Here is a 22,970-nt window from a genome sequence, read left to right as displayed (position 1 = left end):
TTGGCAAGTACCGAAAAAAGTTTCGGTTAGAGTTGAAACACAAACTGTCTCGCTTTGGGCTGTCCTGCCAAAGAAAGCAGCACTAAATACGTGGCAGATGGGCTGCCGATCAGTGTCAAAACCAAGTTTCACGGGTTCCTGGACGCTCAGCCAGGGGGTCGTCTCCGAAGGGCCGCCTGGCTCTTGGAAATAGAAGCCAGTTTCCCGCCATCTGCTGTCCGTGGAAGCTGTGCCCTCGCGGCTGCTGCCCTCTGGGTTCCAGCTGAGGAAGGGGCACGTGGGTCTTAGGTTCGTTTTTTGCCCGGGCTGCCCCTCTGCGGCTTTGGGGCGGGGGCTTCTGCGGCTCCAGGTCCAAAGGCGGATCCAGGAGGGAGGGGCCTCCTCGGAGAAGCGGGGCGCGGTCCCAACTACGCAGAGGCTCGCAGGCCGACCCTCCTCTCACGCCACACCCATCTGCGTCCGTGTCCACACATTCACCCTACGGACGCACGCCAACCCCACCCAAATGCAACGCAGATTTCCAAAGAACATCTTCGCGTTTTCTTACCAGCTTCCCAACATCGAACTAGGGAGGAAGAAGCGGTTGAGAAACAAAACTTCTTTCCACTGTGCTGCCCGTTTCTGCCGACTTGTTCTGAGGCCAAGGTGGGTTCACCCTCTTGCTCTTCCTCCTCTTTGGTAGCTTCATCAGGGGCGTTTGGCCGGGGAGTCCCTTCCTGGTAGAGGCAGTTTGGGTCTCCCCCGGGACGCATTTGCGGGACTGGGCTGGGAGAGGGAGGAATGGGGAGGGAGGTGAAAGACCAGTATTTGTATGAATTAACGACTTTACATTCCCACTCCAATTTTTACTTTGCGCAGCTGGGCAGAGATGCCCCTTCTATTGGTTAGTAGGCTCGGAGGGGGACCTAAGGGAGGCCCTGGGAGGCCTGCACTTGCCACAACTAAGGAAGCTTTGCTTCTTATTCAGGTTAATCACCCGATTTTTGAAGCAGGCTTTAGTTTTTGCAAGCGTAACTAACATTTGGGGATTGTTGTTTTCTCTCCTCTGCCTCCCCACTCTTAACCCACCCTCAGCCAGTGATGTGCAATTCTTAGAGACACTTGCTAACAGCCTCTTCTCTAAGCCTTCCTACTGGAAGGTTGGGATCCTCCTTTTTCTCGTTCTGAGACAGCACATCAAGTGCTAACAGCAGCACATGGGTAAAGCGCAACATCTTTATTAAGGAAGGACAGTAAAAACAATTTCCTCACCACTCAGGGGGCTAGGGAAATCTCAAATGAGCCAAGACCCTCCCTCGTGACAGTAAGAATCTTAGAATCAAGTCATAATGTAATCACTAGAAACCCAAGTGACATAATTATCTGCAGCACAGGACCACCTTCCAAGAAGCAGCCTCATGTCTTCAATGAGTTATTAACCACAGAGCCACTAACTAGTTTTGCAAGAGGATAGGTTTATTACATACACTTCAATTCAAGCAATTCTTTTACTGATGACAAGTGGAGTAAAATATGTTTTGAATTTATGGTAATGTAGGTTTCCTTTAAACAGCAACTTTTAGTGGCACCCTGAAAGTTAGCTTTGATTTTCTAGAAAGTACTAGTATGGAATATAAAAGTTGTGTGGGCCTGGCGCAGTGGCTCACGCCTGTAATCCTAGCACTTTGGGAGGCCAAGGCAGGTGGATCAGGAGGTCAGGAGTTTGAGACCAGCCTGGCCAAGATGGTGAAACCCTGTCTTTACTGAAAATACAAAATTTAGATGGGCACTGTAGCCTGGGTGACAGAGCAAAACTCCTAAAAAAAAAAAGTTGTATGGTGCATGTAAAGGTTCTAGTCCCACAAATGCTATGACTTCCTTGAGCAATACATGTCTCTTTCTTTGTTCCTCAGTTGCCTCTTCTTTAATATGAGGGTTGGACAGACAGTTTCAGAGGTCCCTCCCACTCTTGTTCTATGACTACATGGAGTGGTGCGATGTTAGTAACAGGACACAAGGCACTCCAGTAATGTGGAGATGAACTATAGTTTGGCACAGAGGATGGAAAAAAACCATTCCAGGAAAAGAGGAATGGCTTTAGCTATTGTTCAAACCAGATAATCAGGTTATAAGCAGGCAAGTGTAAGAGGTTTGTCAAGTTGTTGTTGGAAGCATTTGCCACTATGACTCAAATTGAAGTAGATGGATGAAAAAGTGGACCAATGCAGGCCAATGAAACGCTTCTTTAGGAGTTTTTATTTAATCTGTATTTAAGCAGATTCTCTGTAATTCTCTGTAAACAGTTATTCTCAGAAGAATCCCCTGAAATACTTGGGAAAGAAGGAATGGGGACAAAGAGGGAATGGGCACAAAGCCTGGAGTTGGCTAAAAAGTAAACGTTTAATTTTTGCCTTTGATGGAAATACAGGCATGTCAGCAGGACTTTGTCCCCATTCTCTTTCAATCAGTAGTGTTGTCGCTTCCTGGAGCCATGATTCTGCTTTTCACGTGGGCTTTTCCTTCTTTACCTGTGACTTATGTTATTGAATAAGTTTCGTGCTTATAGACATAAAATCTTAAAGTAATGAAGAAATTTAGAAATTATTTAGTCCATTCCTCCCAACATCTAATTTTATAATTAATCCTAAGACAGAATGAAACGTATATACTCTTTATGAAGAAGGAAAGTGCTCCAACACTAGAGTTCTCGGAAAGAGTACCCAAGCATCGCATGTCTGTGTGTAGGGACATTATTGGCTTGAGGGAGAGAGACAAAAAAATCTCCAGAAAAGGGGATGACTTTCAAGTTAAGTGGTCTGAAATTTTTTTTTTTTTTGAGATGGAGTCTCACTCTGTCACCCAGGTTAGAGTGCAGTGATGTGATCTTGGCTCACTGCAACCTCCACCTCCTGGGTTCAAGCTAGTCTCCTGCCTCAGCCTCCCAAGTAGTCGGGACTACAGGTGCCTGCCGCCACGCCCAGCTAATTTTTGTATTTTTAGTACAGATGGGGTTTCACCGTTTTGGCCAGGCTGGTCTCGAACTCTCGACTTTGTGTTCTGCCCTCCTTTGCCTCCCAAAGTGCTGGGATTACAGGTATGAGCCACCATGCCTGGCCTGAACATTTTTAAAATAGATTTTTTTTTTTTTTTGGCAATTGGCAATTCCTTCATACCGATTAAAATTATTGACAAAGATGCAATATTCCTTAATCATAGAATATTTTAAAACACAAATGACTGTGTGCATAGATGCATTCTAATGAAATAGTAATTTTTCCCCCAAACCCTACTTTTTGTTTCAATAAAACTTCCTTGTGCCAAGTTTAAAAGGAAAAAAACCGACTTTTTGCATTGTGGGCAGATTGTGAATCCTCCAAAAGTTGTCCGGTGAAGGCCCAGAGGCACAGAAGGGACTTGACTATATTCAGAGGCTGCTGGTTGCCCCACCCCAGAACTACTGCAGAACTCTAAAATCAGAGGCTACTATGTTTGTGTGAGTTGGTGCTTTAATTGGTGCTTCAAGCCATGGGTGCATTGGATTGCATATTGCAGGCGCATTGGATTGCATATTGCAGGCGCACTGGATTGCATATTGCAGGCGCATTGGATGGCATATTGCAGGCGCATTGGATTGCATATTGCAGGCGCATTGGATTGCATATTGCAGGCGCATTGGATTGCATATTGCAGGCGCACTGGATTGCATATTGCAGGCGCATTGGATGGCATATTGCAGGCGCATTGGATGGCATATTGCAGGCGCATTGGATGGCATATTGCAGGAGCATTGGATGGCATATTGCAGGCGCATTGGATTGTATATTGCAGGCGCATTGGATTGTATGTTGCAGCAGTCCTTTTCTGGTAAATCACTCAAAAGCGGGTGTTTTTGTTGACCAAGCTATCTTAGACTGTAGGAGTTGGCTGCTGCATCCATCCAGGACTGCTGAGGCAGTTGGGTGTTGCAGTGAGCCTGTCAGCTCTCCTCCCTAACAAATGAGTGGTTGATAACTTTTCAGAGCTCAACTCTTCAAAGTCTGTTTAAAAAGTGATGTGTGATTAATTTAAAATAGTTACCACTCACAGATGCTATGTTTGCTCACAGAAGGAAACTGAGCATTTGAGTACTCTGTCAGATGCCAGGAGGAGACCCACTCTGGGCCCCACTTCCCATTGCTTTTCTTTGTTCTGGAAACACTTCGGACTTTGGCATTTGGCAAAACAAACTTTAATGTTTACAGTACTGGTCAGAGACATGCTTGCTCCTTCCCAGAAGACTCCAGTACCCCTGAGGCACCGGGGACTGAGGGAAAGCAGTTTAAGGCCATTCGCTTAGTCCTCTTCTCACTGCTAACCTTTTTCTTTTTAGCTTAACATTTGCTTGGGGCTGCAGAGAGAAAGAAAGAGGACAAGGAAAAAAGTGAAGCTCAGGCAGGATGGTGCCCCAGCAAAGCTGAAAAACAAGTGAAGTTCATCCTTCCCTAGGTTCCCCATGCTGCTCACTTTTCTTTCTCCTCAAATCCTCAGTGCCTTTCAGTTACCAAAATCTGTTCTTAAGGATGAGCTCTAAAGCACATGCCTAAAGATGTGTAAATTACAGACAGCTGTTGAAAGAGTTTACCCTCCTAAGGATTTTTTCATTGGAGTGAGGACCAATACCTAAAGAATGAAGGCACATCAGTGGGATTCCATAAAAAGTAGCACTTTGCTGGGAACCTGGGAAGCTCTCTGTTCTGCCTGGGAATCATGATGGTCTTATTTTGTAACTATTACCAAACCCGATTATGTCTGTAAGCCTTTAAGAGAAGCCAGGAGACTTCGCATGGGCGAGGTCTCCAAAGTGAGATCAGATGGTGCATCCTAGAAACAAGGGATCACAAAAACAGTTTGAGTGTGGGGTGTGGTGATGTGTGCTTGTGATCTCAGCTACTCAGGAGGCTGAGGCAGGAGGATCGCTTGAGTCCAGGAGTTCCAGATGAGCCCTGGCAACATATTGAAACCTCAAAGAACAAGTTTGGGATGAACTGTTAGGCACTGTTTTAAATTCTGAGAATAGAGAGTCAGTGAGATCAATTAACAAAGGAGTGATGGTTAATGGCCAGTTTCTCTGGTCACAGCAAGGTGAAGTAAAAGTAGATCCATCCCAGCCATGTTATGAGAACTAGATCAGCTCATACTCTTCTCTGAGCACTCTTGAAGTTCCCACAGGATGTAGAAGTACTTGCAGATTAGCCCCTTTAGCCTACACAATGAAGCTGCCTTTTTACTCCTTTTCTGCTCCAGCTCCCTATGTGAGGTCTGTCCCTGCCATACAGAAGGACCAGTGCTGCTGAGAACGTCTAAAGATGCCCATGTCCTCTTCCTTTTTGGGAGAGCAGATGGTCTGGCCTCATGCTGTAGCTCTTGTGTCCAGACTTGCCTCATCCCAAGAGGACCCTCATGTGGGGGAAAGTTCTTTACTCTGCCCCGCCCCTACATCATCCCCTGTCAACCTTGTGGTCTGTTTCTTTACACTGACTTCCTATGTGTTTTCAGAATCTTACAGAGATTTCAGGAAACAACCTTTTTATTTATTCCAGTTTTTATTGAAGTATCCTCTCTTAGGGCCCAGGAAGCTGCATAAGAAGGGGATGTGAATGGCACACACTGAACCCCTTTCCTAATGCTGCTCTCTGGCCTTCATATCTTTCTCCAGCCCTTCATCTTGTTTTTCCATTAGGATGAATCCTTTCCCAGGGGCATCATAGACTCTTATGCAAATAGGCTTCCCTCAGGTGGACTCACCAGCTTTTCAAACACACACTTTGACAAACCTGAAACCGAGTCAATGCGGTCACCTTGGGACCCCTACTCCATGCTTGTCTCATTGGGGATATGTACTGGGTACAGAGAATCTGCAAGAAAGAAGTGAGCATCCCCTCTGGGGATTGGATGGGATGGAGGAGGGTCATTTGGGACTCAGAGGTGGTGTTGCTCAAGCTGAGTCTGGAAAGACGGGTCAGTTTTCTCCTTGCATATGAAGGGTTCAAAGTCTGACTCCACCATTCATCTGTTATTTGATCTGGGAGTTTCCTCATGAGCAGAACATATTTACATAATGCCTGGCTCATACAGTCCTGGTGCTAGTTAAAGGTAGTTATGTATGTGAGAGCTTCACAAAATGAAAGATCGCACTGAATATTATAATTATTGCGATTTCAAGTGCATTTGTTTTATGGGCAGTCAGGCTGTCTTTTCTCGACAGCTTCTCAAGAGCAACAAGACTGAATACTTGGAGGTAGGCGGATGACAACAGAGGATTGAGGATTTTTAAAAAGGTAACACCGTCCTAGATCCAACACCACAGTGGGCGAACGCTGGGGGTCTGTGAAACAGTAGGTATCCTGCTGTCATCTGATATTGGGAACTGTAAGATTTATAAAGTGATCCTGGTGACCTTTGGCCCACTGTTTTTAAGCAAGCAATGGATCTACAACCCTGCTGTGATGGTGGAGATAAGCAATTTTGTAATTACATTACAAGGATCAGAGGATTGAATGTTCAGGGTTAGTCTCTTGTGGACAGGTAAAGATGGAAGAAGCAGCCCAGGAAACATGGCAAGCCTACTTCTGGGGGTTTGAAGCTCAGCGGTTGAGTGGATACACCTCAGCCACAGACAGTGTACTAATAACTGTCACTAGACCTTCTCTAGAAGTGCTTTCCTGGCTCTATGAAATTGATAGAATAACCTGCTTAGCATCCTTTCATGAAACCAAATAATGTGATATGATAAATGACCAATAGAAAGCACAGTGGGAAAGTATCCTACTGGAAGACCATATCTTACTCTGTGACATCTTCCAAAGCAGTTCTTGGAGTTGGCCCAAGAAGATCGGAGATGCTTTTTTTTTTTTTTCTGAGACAGAGTCCTGCTCCGTCACCAGGCTGGAGTGCAGTGGTGTGATCTTGATTCACTGCAACCTCCACCTCCTGGGTTCAAGTGATTCTCCTGCCTCAGCTTCCTGAGTAGCTGGGACTACAGGCATGTACCAGCCCAGCTAATTTTTGTATTTTTAGCAGAGACGGGGTTTCACCATGTTGGCCAGGATGGTCTTGATCTCTTGACCTTGTGATCCACCCACCTCGGCCTCCGTAAGTACCTGTAAGTACTGGGATTTACAGGTGTCTGCCACTGCACCTGGCCAGAGATGCTATATTATTAATCCAGACTATTACGTGTGAATAGTGAAACCTCAGTCCTACCATGGACAAGAGTAAGCACCACAGACAGCAGAAAAAGGCAACTTTTAAACAGAAGGCCATGTTTCTCAAACTTTTCCCTCCAGACAACTCTCTAGTCCATTCAGGTTGGTTAATATCTAACCCAATCATGCCCAGGGAAAAGGTGAATGACCCTTCTCGTTTGTTCAAGGGCAGTGTCCTGGGTTTTCATGTCCCTGCTAGGATTGGGAATCCTTAGCTTTATTCTCTCCACCCCCTTATTACGAACACTATATAATCAGAACCTGGAGAGGCCTCCAGGTTCACACAGCTGGAACCCATCTCAAGGAACAAACAGCTGGAACCCATCTCCCATTGAAGGGAAACTGCCAGATTTTCGTAAGATTCTTCCTCCTGGGTAATCAATTGTTCTATTTGTTTTATATATTATTTCTAGTCATCCATCCATTTCAGTGAAACCATTTTCCTCCCTTTAAAGCCTCTGGGCTCAAGCTCATGAATTAAAAAGAAAATGGATCAGATTCTAAAGTTTAAAACGAAAACGGTTTCCTTTGGGATGGCCCATATGTGGATAACGGGAAATTAGTGAGACAGGGAGCAAGTGGAAGTTTAGGAGGGATTTCTAAGTTGTGATAAAATCCCCAAAGGTTTGGGGGAACCATTTGCCAAAGGGGATCTGGAGTCCGCCCCCATCCTCTGTCCTTCACCCCTGCTACAGGCATTATATGTGGCTTAACAAGGAAAGAAACAGAAAGTGTGTTTTTAGCACTGTTTCCTTCTAACTTTCCTGCTAATTTCTTTTTTCAGAAAAGTTTTGGATGTTTTTTTTTTTTTTTTTTTGAGACAGAGTCTTGCTCTGTCACCCAGCTGGAGTGCAGTGGCACCATCTTGGCTCACTGCAATCTCCGCCTCCTGGGTTGAAGCGATTGCTCTGCTTCAGCCTCCTGAGTAGCTGGGATTACAGGCATGTGCCACCACGCCCAGCTAATATTTTGTATTTTAGTAGAGATGGGTTTTCACCATGTTGGCCAGGATGGTCTTGATCTCCTGACCTCGTGATTCACCTGCCTTGACCTCCCAAAGTGCTGGTATTACAGGCCTGAGGCACTGTGCCCGGCCTGGATGCTCTTTGAAAACAAAGTGGAACACGTCCCAAGATCAAAAGAAGGCTCACTGGCAGGTTGAAGGGAAGAAAGAAGGAAAAGTGATAAAAGGGTGAATATGTCTTTGGTGTTAGGCTCTCACTTTGGGAGATTTTTCCCTGGGATATATAAAAGCGTGAAGCCACATTTATTAAAATGATAACCATAGTTACTCATCATAAACTATCAAGTTAACTCGCTGGTGTGTAAAATTTGATGAATCTCTTAAATACTGAACCTTGCCTGTGGGGAGAGAGAGAATATTAATTCTTGTGAAAACTAGCAGATTAGTTTGAGACAAGATAAAGTTACTCTAAAGAACAGTTGGTGCCAGGCACAATGGCTCATGCCTGTAATCTCAGACTTCGTTTGACTTTAGGATGTGTTTCCACTTTGGGAGGCTGAGGCAGGCAGATGACCTGAGGTCAGGAGTTCGAGACCAGCCTGGCCAATATGGTGAAACCCCATCTCTACCACAAATACAAAAATTAGCAGAGTGTGGTGGTGGGCACCTGTAATCCCAGCTACTTGGGAGGCTGAAGCAGGAGAATTGCCTTAACCTGGGAGGCAGAGGTTGTAGTGAGCCGAGATTGCACCACTGCACTCCAGCCTGGGCCACAGAACAAGAAAACTCTGTCTCTCAAAAACAAAACAAAACAAAAACCAGCTGGGACTAATTCCACTGACAAAAAGCTGAGCTGACCGACAGTTACATGTTTGGGTATAGAAGGATATATCTAGAAGGATATGTCTAGAGGACTCTGCACCCTTGGCTTAGGCAGGTTCACGTTTACACCACAAATAATCTGTCTCTTACTGTTTTTCTCCCAGTTCCATTTTACCTTGCTTTTGAGAATTTAGAATTGAATATATTGAGAAAGTTTCGAGTGAGGGAGCAGATGTTAGATATTGGTGGTTTTGGTGTACGCTTGCTGGGATTTGATTCCTGGATGTCTTAGGGAATCAAGATTACAGTAAGCCCGAGCAAAACTTAGTTGACTTGCTGAAAAATGAATGTGCATATTCTGCAAATCAGAAGTAAAGATACTCTTTTACCTCTGTAGACTGGAACGTGAGAGCTTTCATACTCAAAAAGCAAGTGGCTTTTTAGGAGGCAAAGCCCCTGTGATATCCAGTGCCTTATTTAGAGGTGTTATGTGAGCTTGGCTTATACATTGAGCCTTATGGGATGATGCATCTTAGTGAGATTGGGCTACAGGTCACCCTGTCATCTACTTGTTCCAGTTGGTGCCTTGTGCCCCCAACTAAACTTATACAAAATTTGTCTCTGTAACTGAGAGTCACTGGACCTTTGCTATTGACACTAGCAAAGCCTCTATTATTCTTTTTTTTTTCTTTTTTTTTTTTTTTTTGAGATGGAGTTTCGCTCTTGTTACCCAGGCTGGAGTGCAATGGCACGATCTCAGCTCACCGCAACCTCCGCCTCCTGGGTTTAGGCAATTCTCCTGCCTCAGCCTCCTGAGTAGCTGGGATTACAGGCATGCGCCACCATGCCCAGCTAATTTTTTGTATTTTTAGTAGAGACGGGGTTTCACCATGTTGACCAGGATGGTCTTGATCTTTTGACCTTGTGATCCACCCACCTCAGCCTCCCAAAGTGCTGGGATTACAGGCGTGAGCCACCGCGCCCAGCACCTCTATTATTCTTAATAAGAACCATGAAACTTCAGATCTTTAAAGCTAGCAACTCTCTTATTTTCTTGATGAACAAACCTAGGCCTGGAGAGAAAAAATGAAGTCAATTATTTAAAAAATATTATTGAGGATTTATTATGAAGCAAGCATGTTGACTCAAGGTGAATAATATGAGTTCTGTAGAATATACACCAGTAAGAAACACTAACAAGTGAATAACCTGTTGTTTGCCCAGCATCACATGGGTAGTGGCATGTTTGGAAATGGCACCGTGAAACCTGACAACAGGTCAGTCTTTATTTTGTGATATCCTTACGGGTAGGTCCTGAGCTTTGTGGCTTTTGCTTTAGCACTTATATCTAGTAAGGTGTTCTTGGTCTTAATATCTAGCGCAGAGTTTGGATGGAGATTCTAAACAGGCTCACCGGCTCATACTCCCTTCTGTGAACAGCAATATCCCCACAACTTGTACAGCATTGGCACCTCCTGCAAGTACCGTCTGCCCTAGAGAAGACATTAGTAACATTCCTATCCACCACTGCCACCTAATGACTCTTTTAGGTACTGGCAGCCCTGGTTCTGCTTCCTGATTTTTGAATTCTGGGATTCTGGCACCAGACAGAAGGATGTTGAGTATGTAAGGGAGACCTTTAACATTAGAAGTCAGTATTTGTTTATTACAGAGCAAGAGGCTTAGTTGATTACCAGTTAATAAAACTTTGATATGATCTTCCAAAAAACTAGAAACAGGAAACACACGCCGGAGACTGAAAAGCATGATGTAAATGTGAAGAACGTGGCAAATGGGTGGCATGGCAGCCCAGTAGCTGTATTTGGAGCAGCTGCATGAATGAATACTTGTTACACCTTTAGGGTTGGCTCTCCATTCTGCAATCATGTACAACTTTCTTGATAAACTCCCAAGAACACACTTTGACCATGGAATTTCAGACTTTTAGAGGTAGCAGCTCTCTCAAGTACAGACAAATGTCAGTGCAGACAACTTTGATACACTGCTGAAGAATACCAAATTATATGCTAAGGAATTTTTTCATTCCACAATACTAAAGTAAATAGCAGCTGGAAATGTTTTCATTAAGTTTATAGATTATCATTTGTAATGGAATCAATACCAAATGCAAATTAGAAAGAGAGCCCACTTTGCTCACCCAGTCACATGCCTTCCCATGTAACCACAGAACACTGGAGTCCCGTGTCTTTCTAGATCCATGGTCATGCTCTCAGAAGAAGCTAGCCACACCACAGGCCTAGTGCTAGAACTTTTTAAGCTCAGATTCCCTTCTGTGAACAGCAATATTTCCACAACTTGTATAACACTGGCACTTCCTGCTAAGGCTACAGAACTATTTGATATGAAGATGTTCATTGACTTACACACAAGAGAAGCACAAAATAAAAAGTTAACAATCAATTTAATGTCTATGAAATGTACCATTTATTTTTACATTAGGGGTCATAAGAATTGTATTACATTCTTAAATGTAATTTAATGTAATTATGTAATTAAATGTAATTTCCTCCCTTTATGAGAAATTCTCAGTATGTGTGATGACTACCAAGAAATCATAGCCAATCACAAATACAGTGAGTTACTCATAAACAATTTAAAAAGCAAAATTCTAAAAATCAGGTAAAATTTTATACTGAAAAGTTATTTTTATTGTCAAATGTATAGGGACATTCACATATATTAGATATAATGTGGATAAGATCTGTAATGGTTTTTAAAGGCTCTGAATGGTCTTTAAAATTTTGTCCAGCTGGGTACAGCAGCTCATGCCTGTAATCCCAGCATGGAAGGCCGAGGCCGGTAGATCATGAGGTCAGGAGTTCGAAACCAGCCTGACCAACATGGTGAAACCCCGTCTCTACCCAAAATACAAAAATTAGCCAGGTGTGGTGGTGCGTGCCTGTAATCCCAGCTACTCAGGAGGCTGAGGCAGGAGAATTGCCTGAACCCAGGAGGCAGAGGTTGCAGTGAGCCTAGATCGCATCACTGTTCTCCAGCCTGGGCTACAGAGACTCTATCTCAAAAAAAAAAAAAAAAAAAAAAAAAAATCGTCCAAAGAATTATAAATATATGCAGATGCAGTTGAAAAAAATGCAGATGTAGTTGCAAAAAAAACCCACAAATATACATATATATATATATATATAGTCAGAAACTACTTGTCACAAATACCAAGTACCTTTCAATTCTGTAATCTTGAAATTTCATAAGCAATAGAATTTTATTTTTATTTTTTTGAGACGGAGTTTCACTCTTGTTACCCAGGCTGGAGTGCAATGGCGCGATCTCGGCTCACCGCAACCTCTGCCTCCTGGGTTCAGGCAATTCTCCTGCCTCAGCCTCCTGAGTAGCTGGGATTACAGGCATGCACCACCATGCCCAGCTAATTTTTTTTTGTATTTTTAGTAGAGACGGGGTTTCACCATGTTGACCAGGATGGTCTCGATCTCTTGACCTCATGATCCACCTGCCTTGGTCTCCCAAAGTGCTGGGATTAGAATATTTAAAGTTCATAAGAAATTTGCTTTCTATTTTGTTATAATTCATATTTGTTTAGTTCTATTTTCAATGATCAGTCATTGAGTTAAAATTATGCTCCAGGAAGAAGCATCGTATTTACCTAAAGGTGTGTTTGATGCACCATTCCTGGGATGTGTGCATTCTACAGTTTGAGACTGACAGCTCTTGAGAGGTGATGACAGGAATCCTCTTTTTCTCTTTCTTCTTTTGAAAAGATGTTAAGAAATCATTAGAGCAAATTGTAAGGCCTTTGAGTTGATGAAAAAGTCTAAGGCATTTTTTTATTACGTGGTGGCACCATTTGCCTGTTGTGTAACAGCGTATGTACAAATGTAGGAGAAACTAGAAAATATTCTCTATTATAATCTCAATTGCTTCCAATGTGAGAAGCTCCTAAGAATAAGCATGAATTCCTCTTTCTTCTCTGTAAGAGTTGATTCCAGGCTGGGCACAGTGGCTGACATCTGTAATCCCAGCACTTTGGGAGTCCAAGGCAGGCGGATCACAAGGTCAGGAGTTCAAGACCAGCCTGGCCAACATGGTGAAACCCTGCCTCTACTTAAAAAATAAAAAATAAATTAGCTGGGCATGGTGGTGTGTGCCTGTAATCCCAGCTACTTGGGAGGCTGAGGCAGGAGAATTGCTTGAACTTGGGAGGTGGAGGTTGCAGTAAGCCGAGATAGCACCACTGCACTACAGCCTGGGTGATAGAGCAAGACCCGTCTCAAAAAAAAAGAGTTGATCCAGACCCATCTTCCAAACATTGTGTGTCTTCTATACTCCTCCCTCTTCTTTCTAAATAGTACATAAGAAATTTACCTTTGGCCATGAACCACCTACTTCTTGGGGAAATAGATATGCTTCCTTTCACCTCAGGATAAAACTGCTTTCAACTGCTTTCTTTACATTAGCTGACTAATTAATGAGAATCCTGTTGTAAGCAATTCTGTGGTTGACCCTTCCCTGGGCTCAGGGTTCCCTAAAACGGGGGTCCCCAAATTCCGATCTGTGGCCTGTCTGCCTGAGCTCCGCCTCCTGTCAGATCAACAGGCAGCATTCAATTCTCATAGGAGCTGGAAGCCTATTGTGAACTGCACATGTGAGGGATCTAGATTGTGCATTCTTTAAGAGAATCTAATGCCTGATCATGTGAGCTAGAACAATTTCATCCTGAAACCATCTCCCACCCTTCCATGGAAATACTATCTTCCATGAAAATGGTCCCTATTGCCAAAAATGTTGGGGGACCACTCCCTTAAAATCCTCTTAGCTCTTACCTCCTGTGTTACTATCTCATCTCAGTACATTGAAGCCCCCATCCTTTCCCTATGGATGCCTCATTTCCTGTTAGGGAGGTATTTGGTGTGTCTTAACGGTCATTGTGTCTCAGGACCTAGCACAGTCCCTGGTACCAGTAGGGACTTATGTAAGGTTTGTTATTCAATTAATTAATAAATGAATTAAAGAGAGAGTGGATATTGTAATGTCACGACTGATAGAGAAATACTCCGTGATTCTAAGGGATAGCAAAGAAAGAATGGTCGGAGCTAGAGGTCGTGCTCAGGACACTATTAAATTTCCAGAGGAATGGATTGACAAGAGGTGTGAGGTTAATGAGGAAGGGAAAAGAAAAGATATAATTTGGTGGCGGAAAAGATCTGATTCATGATGCCATGTCAGAGAGCAAAGCTCCTGTCCCTTTAGCCTAATTTGGCAATGCTGCTCTTGCCCCTACCACGTCTCCTTTTGCCCTTGGCAGGAGCCTGTGTTGGAAGAGATGGTGATGGGCCTGCATCTTTTGTTGTTGGTCTTCATTCTGGGTCTGGGTCTGACCCCACCGACTCTGGCGCAAAATGACATCAGGTACATCAAGTTCCTGGACCAGCACTATGATCCCAAAACAAAGAACGGGAATGACAAATACTGTGAAAAAATGATGAGGTTAAGGAACATGATCTCACCCTGCAAAGAAATCAACACCTTTATTCATGGCAACAAGGCCAGCATCAAGGCCATCTGTGGAAATCAGAATGGAGAGCCTCACAACGGAAACCAAAGAATAAGCAAGTCTGCTTTCCAGGTCACCATTTGCAGGCATATAGGAGGGTCCCCCCGGCCTCCATGCCGGTACCGAGCCACAGCGGGGTTCAGAAACCTTGTTGTTGCCTGTGAAAATGGCTTACCTGTCCACTTAGATGAGTCCATTTTCCGTCCGTGACCAGCGAGCCACTGGTCCAGTGCTGGCTCTGCACCCCAGAACAGTGGTGGCAACATTCATTGCCAAGGGCCCAAAGAGCCACCTTGACCTTTTGTTTTCCATTTGACAACATGTTTAATAAATAAAAATGTCTCTGAAATCAATAAGAATCAGAGTCTTCTCACTGATTCTGGGCATATTGATCTTTCCCCCATTTTCTCTTCTTGGTTGCTCCCTGCGAGGACTGCATAGAATAGAAATGCCTTTTTCTTTTATTTTTCTTTTTTTTTTTTTGAGATAGAGTCTCACTCTGTCGCCAGGCTGGAGTGCAATGGCACAATCTCAGCTCACTGCAACCTCCACCTCCTGGGTTCAAGTGATTCTCCTGCCTCAGCCTCTTGAGTGGCTGGGATTACAGGTATGCACTGCCACACCTGGTTAATTTTTGTATTTTTACTAGAGACAAGGTTTCACTATGTTGGCCAGGCTGGTCTTGAACTCCTGACTTGAGGTGATCCACCCACCTTGACTTCTCAAAGTGCTGGGATTACAAGCTTGGGCCACCATGCCTGGCCACCTTTTTCCTTATTAGTCAGTTTTTTACAAGTCATTAGGGAGGTAGACTTTACCTCTTTGTGAGGAAAAGAATGGTAAATTGATCTACAGAGAGAGATGAAAAAAATCCAGGGCTCATAGCCACTAAGCAGAATTTTCAAGAGAGGCAAATTGTTTTTTTCTGTCAAATAGTAAACTAATATTACTTCTACAAATATGAGACCTTGGGGAGGAGTTTCTAAGGACCAAGTACCTACATAGCAACAGATTATTACACTTTCTCTCTCTCTCTCTCTCTCTCTCTCTCTCTCACTCACACACACACACACACACACATACACACACACGTAATCCAGCATGAATACCAAAATTCATTCAGGGTAGCAAGAGATAATTTCGATGTTTGAATGGAATGCTTCAGGGATATTCTCCTGTCATGGTGATTTTATATAAATTTCAAAAACCAATTACATTATTTTCTCTGTAATGTTTTACTTTATCAACTAATGTCAGGCAAGTGTGATGTTTTGGGGAAGTTATGAAAAGATTCCGGCTGGGCACGTTGGCTCACGCCTGTAATCCTAGCACTTTGGGAGGCCAAGGCGGGCAGATTGCCTGAGGTCAGGAGTTCGAGACCAGCCTGGCCAACATGGTGAAACCCTGTCTCTACTAAAAATACAAAAATTAGCCGGTGTGATGGCAAGCACCTGTAATCCCAGCTACTCAGGAGGCTGAGGCAGGAGAATTGCTTGAACCTGGGAGGTAGAGGATTCAGTGAGCCAAGATCACGCCATTGCACTTCAGCCTGGGGGACAAGAGCAAGACTTCGTATCAAAAAAAAAAAAAAAAAAAAGAGATGGAGACTATCATGGCCAACATAATGAAACCCCATCTCTACTAAAAATACAAAAATTAGCTGGACGTGGTGGTGTGTGCCTGTAGTCTCAGCTACTCAGGAGGCTGAGGCAGGAGAATCACTTGAACCTGGGAGGCAGAGGTTGCAGTGAGCCAAGATCATGCCATTGCACTCCAGCCTGGTGACAGAGGGAGACTTCATCTAAAAAAAAAACGAGTCCAAGTTTACCCCTTATTCTCCTTCAAGATTTATTTTTAGGTAAACATAACTTAACACTCTCATTGTAAAATACACTCTTCAATCAGTGGTTAGCTTCCTGTTACCTAATTTCTGTCAATAAGTGCCTGGATATTTTATTTAGAAAGTGGTTGCCAATAAATTAGTTATAAATCACCAGTTTCACTGCCTTGTGAACACGTAATTATTGTGATGTCATTATTCCCTGTGGTGGCCTCTCCTGCTCCCAATATTGCCCTGAAATGGGCCAAAAGCCCTGGCTCCCCAGTACTCAGGTTATAGAGCACGGTCCAGGTACCACCTCAGAGAGCCCAGCCTCACTGCAGGTATTTACATTTAGGAATGGGTTTGAGAAGTAGGTTGCTGGTGTGTGCTCAGCACAGGGATCTCTCCTCTTTGGGTTAGTCTATTTCAAAATGGAAAACACCATCATTTCCTAAGAAAATAGAAAAAGGTATTCCAAACCTCTCTTACTAGAAAATTTGCCATATTACAAAATCTCAAAAGCCTCTCAGAAAATGAGAAAGTCACAGTTTTTTAATTTTTATTTTTATTATTTTTTTTTTAGAGCCACCCCACGCGGGGCTCTCGCTCAGCCCGGGGTAGCGAAAGTCACAGTTTTTGGCAAACTATGTGGGCCCTTTTCTTGAATTCTCCAAAACAGTACTAGCTCCTTGAGGTGAGACAAAGTTACCCAAGATCATTGCCCCCACTCAAGGCCTTCACAGCGCAAGTCAAAGGCATGGACCATTATTGTACTGATCACACCATAAGCTGTGAAAACTCACATCTTCTCCAAACATCTGCCTGGAGCATTGTCACTGCATAGTCTGCTCTGGTGTTAAGGGAAATGGCTGCTTCATAGGAAATCACATGGCAGAGGGATGGGGGTGTTTCCTGACCTGCTGATGGTCCTGGCAGCTGGGTAAGCATTCCTAGTCCCTTTTCGTCTGGGCCTCTTGTTCTATCACAACCACAAGCTGTTTAAAATAAAATATCAAGTCACAGGCAGGTCATTATATCGTAAGTAAATCATTTGAAGAATTGAAGTCTTGGTCAGTTGTGATTGTTGGCTTTGCAAGGAAAGAGAAGGAGAACTCCAAAATGCCAAGTCCTTTGAAGGATAGTGACATGCAAGGAAGAAAATTCTATGCAATTTGGAGAGGAAAAAAATTCTCTAGGGATCTTGTGGCTATTTTATAGTTTAAAAACAGACTTCCAATTTATTGGGAATACAGTTAGCTCTATGAAATAAAAAGGGGTCAATAATATATGCAACTCAGTGTAGCCATTCATTATTTTATCCAGATTGAGAAAAGCAGAGGGAATCAAGAAAAATGGAAATAGTAATAAATTAATACAGTAATTGCCAACATTTGCTGAGCATTTTCCATGTGCTAGGCCTTTTTATAGGCACTTTACATTGACTTTCCCATTTGTTCTTCATAACATCCCTAAGAGGTAGGTATTATATGTCATTTTACTTATGAGGAAATATGCTGAGAGAGGTGAAGCAATTTTCTCATGGTCACAGCCTCAGTGTTTTAGACCACAATGTCAAATGATGTTCTTATTGTGAGTCAGGGTGGTGCAGTGGAGAAAGCGTTTGGGGAAAATCCTGATCCAAAAGTATGTGTTGGGATGATGTGGAGATGATTCAATTTTCTCTTGTAGCTAGAGCTTTGCCATGCACCCCTTGGTGTCTACATTGGTCTGCTGTTGTCAAATATTTTTCTATGTCTTGTTTACTTGGTTAGTGTAGAAAAGCTGATGTCCTGGGTTTGCTCTTGCATGAATAGGTAAGGTTTTCTCTGTAGCCAGTTATCTTGCTAAACCATATTCTTGGTCACAAAAAATCAGGATAAGAGAAAGTAGATAAAACCATATAAACTGGAGGTGCCAATGGGAAAATAACCCAAAGTATATTGATCTGCTGAAGCTATAATCCAAGTACTAAGTATACCTTCAGAAGTTGTATGCATTGTTCTTGAGGCAAAGAGGAAATCAGTCAAACATCTGCCCTTCCTCCCACAACCTCTTTACTTCTCTCTCTTCCTAACACCATATCTCACATCTACAGCTGTAGGCACACTAATATGACATAGAGCTTTATATCTCTCTGTGCAAAGGCAAAAGGTGGTTGTGGATATAGGAGGTGACATTTAAAAGAACAATAGCCATGTTTGATACTGCTTTCATTATCAGCAATCAAAAGATAGGCTGTCAGTAGAACAAGTAAAGTACAGGTCCCTTGGAAGCCATTTCAATCGTTCACACAATGCAATCCACCATTATGAAGCAGAATTTGAAATCAAAAGACAATAGTACCCATATACTTCAAACTAGGAGTTCAGCTGGGCCCAGGCCTTGGACTGCACATGTAGAGTTGGGCTGCCTGACTCTCAAAACATTGCCCTTGCTAATTTGGGTTGCTCACTTCCTGTTGAATCAGGGATGATTTTTCTGTGCTTTAGTGAATCAACTCAGCTTCACACTGCAAGAGTCCAGCAGATTCACAATTCATGTCAGTTCCAGGAGTGACAGCCAGATGGCAGCATCTGGCTAGTCAGTTGGTGAGTAATTTCGCCTCTAATCTTGATTATATTCTGCTGCTGAGAAGTAGCAGTTCTGAACATAAATGTCTTTGACATCCTGCATATTTGGGGCATGGGATGAGTGAGCCAGTAAAGGATAGTCTACACGAGGTGTAGACTAAGATAGGCATGGATTCCTTTCTTTAATCTGTCAGTGAATCTGACAATGAATTTTCTGAAACTATATAACAATATTGTTTTTGTTGCTGCTCTGAATTTTTTTAATGCTATAAAATATAGGCTTATTTTTCATTGCCAAGAGATGACAACACAGTGAGGCTGCAACCAGAGAAGACAGACAGCTGCTGACAACTACTGACAAGACAGGAGGAACATCAAGAATAGGTGCAAGACAAAGCAGTGTATCTCCGGGCCTGGAGCATTTATGTTACACATAGAGACAGCAAGGAGAAGATACAATCCAAGTTTTCTTTGGAGGATACTATGCTGTTTAAGTTTATTTTTTAAATATTTCTTAGCTTTTCTTATTAGTCAATTTCATAAGCCTGGGAAACACCTTTACTCTATCAATTTAATTGCATTTGTTCATTAGCTCACTCATTTCATTTATTAGTTCATTCAAACAGTAGCTATTATCAACTGTCTTCTAAGTACTGTATCTGGGTACTCTGCTTTTTTTTTATTTTAAATAGAATTAAAAGGAATTCCAAAAGAACCTGATTTTACATTAGAATTAGAATAACACATTTTAGATTAATGTATTACATATATTACTCTAGAATTATACTAATAGATTTTAAATCACATTAGAATAGACACATGATAAAAAAAGAAAAATAATAAAATTAGCAAAAAAGAATAAGAATAGTCATATGAGAGGAAAGGCAAAGCCTAAATGTTCCTCTATCCTCTTCCTCCACCTAGACTCCCAGATGTAAGGTATTAAAAGTAGTTTATAAACTTTCTTTGACATATCCTGAGTCTATTCAAACTGTCGGGAATTGGAGCCTCCCAGCAACCAAACACTCCCCAAAGATCATACACCTGCAGAATTCCCCCAAGAGACACACAACTACAGTTTCATGTAGGTTCACCTTTTCTCTCTTTTTATACTCTGACTGTACAAGCCTGGCAGCCACCCAGTCAGTCCCTGCCCTGTGTCATGATACTGCCTACAGCAACTTCTCTCTGTAAAAGAGAAAGGTCTTGCTTTCAGAAGGGATCATGTTTGCAAACTCTTGGGAAAGCAGGGATAGGAAAGGTAGCAGAGATGAGTGGGAAGATGGTCCATACAAGAAGGAGGAAAGAGGAGACCGTGGAGTCAAGATGTCAGCTTGCTATTCTCAACACCTCTTTCCAGTGCCCAGTTCTTACCTTATTTCTCCTGCCTTTGCTTTCTTTTTTAGGCACCTCTAAGGCACTGATGGCTCTGCAGAGGATCCATTCGTTGCTTCTGCTTTTGCTGCTGACCCTGGTGGGGCTGGGGCTGGTCCAGCCCTCCTATGGCCAGGATCGCATGTACCAGCGATTCCTTCGGCAACACGTGCACCCTGAGGAGACAGGTGGCAATGATGGCTACTGCAACTTGATGATGCAAAGGCGGAAGATGACTTCGAATCATTGCAAGCGCTTCAACACCTTCATCCATGAAGATATCTGGAACATTCGTAGTATCTGCAGCACCACCAATATCCAATGCAAGAATGGCAGGATGAACTGCCATGAGGGTGTAGTGAAGGTCACAGATTGCAGGGAGACAGGAAGTTCCAGGGTACCCAACTGCAGATATCGAGCCACGGCCAGCACTAGACGTGTTGTCATTGCCTGTGAGGGTAACCCAGGGGTGCCTGTGCACTTTGACAGTTAGATGCCACCCTGTAGGGATTATCGCCAGTGGTTGGCCTTACACTTATTCCTTGAATAGCTGTTAGTAATGCATTTGAGCTGGCCCAGGCTCTGCCTCCACAGCTCATTTCTTATTCTCTATATAAGTCAGTCTATTAAATACATTGCATCAAAGAGAAATGGAGACATAAACCTATAATGAATGAGGCTGGGCTTTTCTGTAATAAATTTCCTTTTATAATACTGATTAGTATAAAAAACTTCCTTTTATAATACTGGTCAGCTTAGCTCTCTTATATCCTATCCTCTGGAATTTAGTTATTGTGTGTATTTAGTATTTCAAACATTTCAAAATGCTTTCATCTATGTTATCACATTTTAATACCACAGCACTTAAAATGATATCATTACATATAGAAGCTCGAAGTTAAGGGATTTGCTGAAGACTATAAAGTTAATGGAATAATTGAGACAAAAATTCAGTTTAGCTGGACACCTATCCAGGGCTTTTTCTGTTAGGGACAAGCTGCCCCAGAAAATCCCCTTAGCTGACCGCCCCCCCTCCCCAGGTTGGTCTGCAGCGGCATTCCTAAACTCTTATCTAGGCACCGCAGCAAGGCTACCAGGCAGGCTACAATGAGCAAAGCCTGCTTACAGCCATCTGGGCAGCACGGGGAAGGTCATAAGAAACAAACTTTTATTACACATACTTGTAAATTCCTGTTTTACACATATCTGTAAAATCCTGGGTTTTTTTTAACTGCTGCCATAAAAGTCACAGGGTGATGTATTTTGTAAGTCTGTCACAAGCTGATAAACTATCTTCGTGCTTGTTACAAGCTGATAGATTATCTCGGTCCAAAAACTCCCTTAAGCCCCTCTCATCCCATATAAACCCCTCGTTTTGTAAGCTTGGGGCTGCCTCCTCTGATTGTTGCCCCGCAGGTCAGTAAACTTGCTTGTCTGACTTTGGGTCTACTTGTCCTTTCTCTTGGCTGACCTTACATTTTCTACTTCATCACAAGGAATGTTTGGAAAGTGTCTGCTTTTTGTTATCCTTAAAACTCACCTGTCGGGAGAAGCATTAAAAATTTAGAAATGTATGCCAGCAAAATGTGAACTCTGTATTTTTTGGCATTGCTGTTATGTTTGGGTGTAATAAGATTAAGAAGGTGATATTGGGAATTTTCCCAACCTTTGAATCACACTAGTAAGTTAAGGTATTAAAAAATGTACTAGATCATTAAGACTCATGTGCTCTTACTGACTGAAAGATTGTTTATGTTTTCCTTGTAATAAAGGACTTAAACTGCAGGTACCTGAGAAGACTGTGCTATGGTATTATTTCCTTTTCTCCGATTTTTAAATTCTCTAGTTTATAAACATGCGTGTACCTTAATAACCTCATAAACTCTGGTCAAAGACTAATGCCCATCATATCCATGACCACAACACAGAAGATTTGTCTTATTTTCTCCAGAGAGAATGATTCCTTTCAAAGACAATTCTCACAGCCCTTCCTTCTCCCTTTGAATGTTTAGAAGGAAATTAGGGAGCAAAGATATATGAAGATGCTAGCTGCTTAAGAATGGAAGAGTGTGTGTGTGTGTGTGTGTGTGTGCATGTGTAAAGACAAAACTGAAAACATTTGAATTACAGCAGATACAGAAAAAAATCTTATCTGAACTTCTCTCACCTGACTATAGCAGAGCCTCCCAGAAATGCCCCCACCATTAGCTCCCTCCAAAGGAGTCCTCATGTAACTGTAATATGTCTTTTGCCTGATGTGCATAGCATGTCATTATGTCAAGAGACCAGGTTGCAGCAGAGGAAGAGGTTTAATTGCAGGGCTGTCAAACCAAAAGATGGAAGGACACCTCAAATCCATTTCCCCAAAGAGTTTGAGGCTAAAGATTTTAAGGGTTTTGGAGTGGGTGGAAGTGATGAGATCACTGATTGGTTGAAGAATGCAGAGTGAAGTCATGGGACAAGGAGATGAAAAAATAGTATTTTCATGCTGATTCAGTTAATCTGTGGGCCTCTTTTTTGTTTTGTTTTGAGACAGAGTCTCACCCTGTCACCCAGGCTGGAGTGCAGTGGCACAATCTTGGCTGGCTGCACACTCTGCCTCCCAGGTTCAAACAATTCTCCTGCCTCAGGCTCCCTAGTAGCTAGG

General features: G+C 42.9%; 2 protein-coding genes across 5 annotated transcripts; both read left to right on the top strand.

The window, feature by feature from the left end:
- Positions 1-555: 555 nt before the first annotated feature.
- Positions 556-22,108, top strand: RNASE4 (ribonuclease A family member 4). 3 transcript variants are annotated; one of them, XM_012465797.2, is made up of 2 exons: positions 556-645; positions 20,356-22,108. In XM_012465797.2, exon 2 carries the CDS (start codon positions 20,373-20,375, stop codon positions 20,814-20,816), a length of 444 nt encoding a protein of 147 aa, XP_012321220.1. In that variant the 5' UTR covers positions 556-645; positions 20,356-20,372; the 3' UTR covers positions 20,817-22,108. The 3 variants fall into 3 exon arrangements, with proteins under 3 accessions (XP_012321220.1, XP_012321222.1, XP_012321215.1); XM_012465799.2 differs by lacking the exon at positions 556-645 and adding an exon at positions 7,514-7,597; XM_012465792.2 differs by lacking the exon at positions 556-645 and adding an exon at positions 14,323-14,412.
- Positions 563-14,916, top strand: ANG (angiogenin). 2 transcript variants are annotated; one of them, XM_012465806.3, is made up of 2 exons: positions 563-645; positions 14,309-14,916. In XM_012465806.3, exon 2 carries the CDS (start codon positions 14,327-14,329, stop codon positions 14,765-14,767), a length of 441 nt encoding a protein of 146 aa, XP_012321229.1. In that variant the 5' UTR covers positions 563-645; positions 14,309-14,326; the 3' UTR covers positions 14,768-14,916. The 2 variants fall into 2 exon arrangements, with proteins under 2 accessions (XP_012321229.1, XP_012321236.1); XM_012465813.2 differs by lacking the exon at positions 563-645 and adding an exon at positions 7,509-7,597.
- Positions 22,109-22,970: the final 862 nt, after the last annotated feature.

Source organism: Aotus nancymaae, unplaced genomic scaffold, assembly GCF_030222135.1.
Source record: "Aotus nancymaae isolate 86718 unplaced genomic scaffold, 86718_ANA_hifiasm-v0.15.2.pri h1tg000011l, whole genome shotgun sequence".
Taxonomy (NCBI): Eukaryota; Metazoa; Chordata; class Mammalia; order Primates; family Aotidae; genus Aotus; species Aotus nancymaae.
The sequence above is the reverse complement of the archived record's forward strand: the minus strand, read 5'-3'. Positions and strand labels throughout refer to the sequence as shown.

What these genes read in the sequence shown, in the direction of transcription:
- ANG (XM_012465806.3), top strand. Translation starts at nt 14,327, where the DNA reads ATGGTGATGGGCCTGCATCTTTTGTTGTTGGTCTTCATTCTGGGTCTG.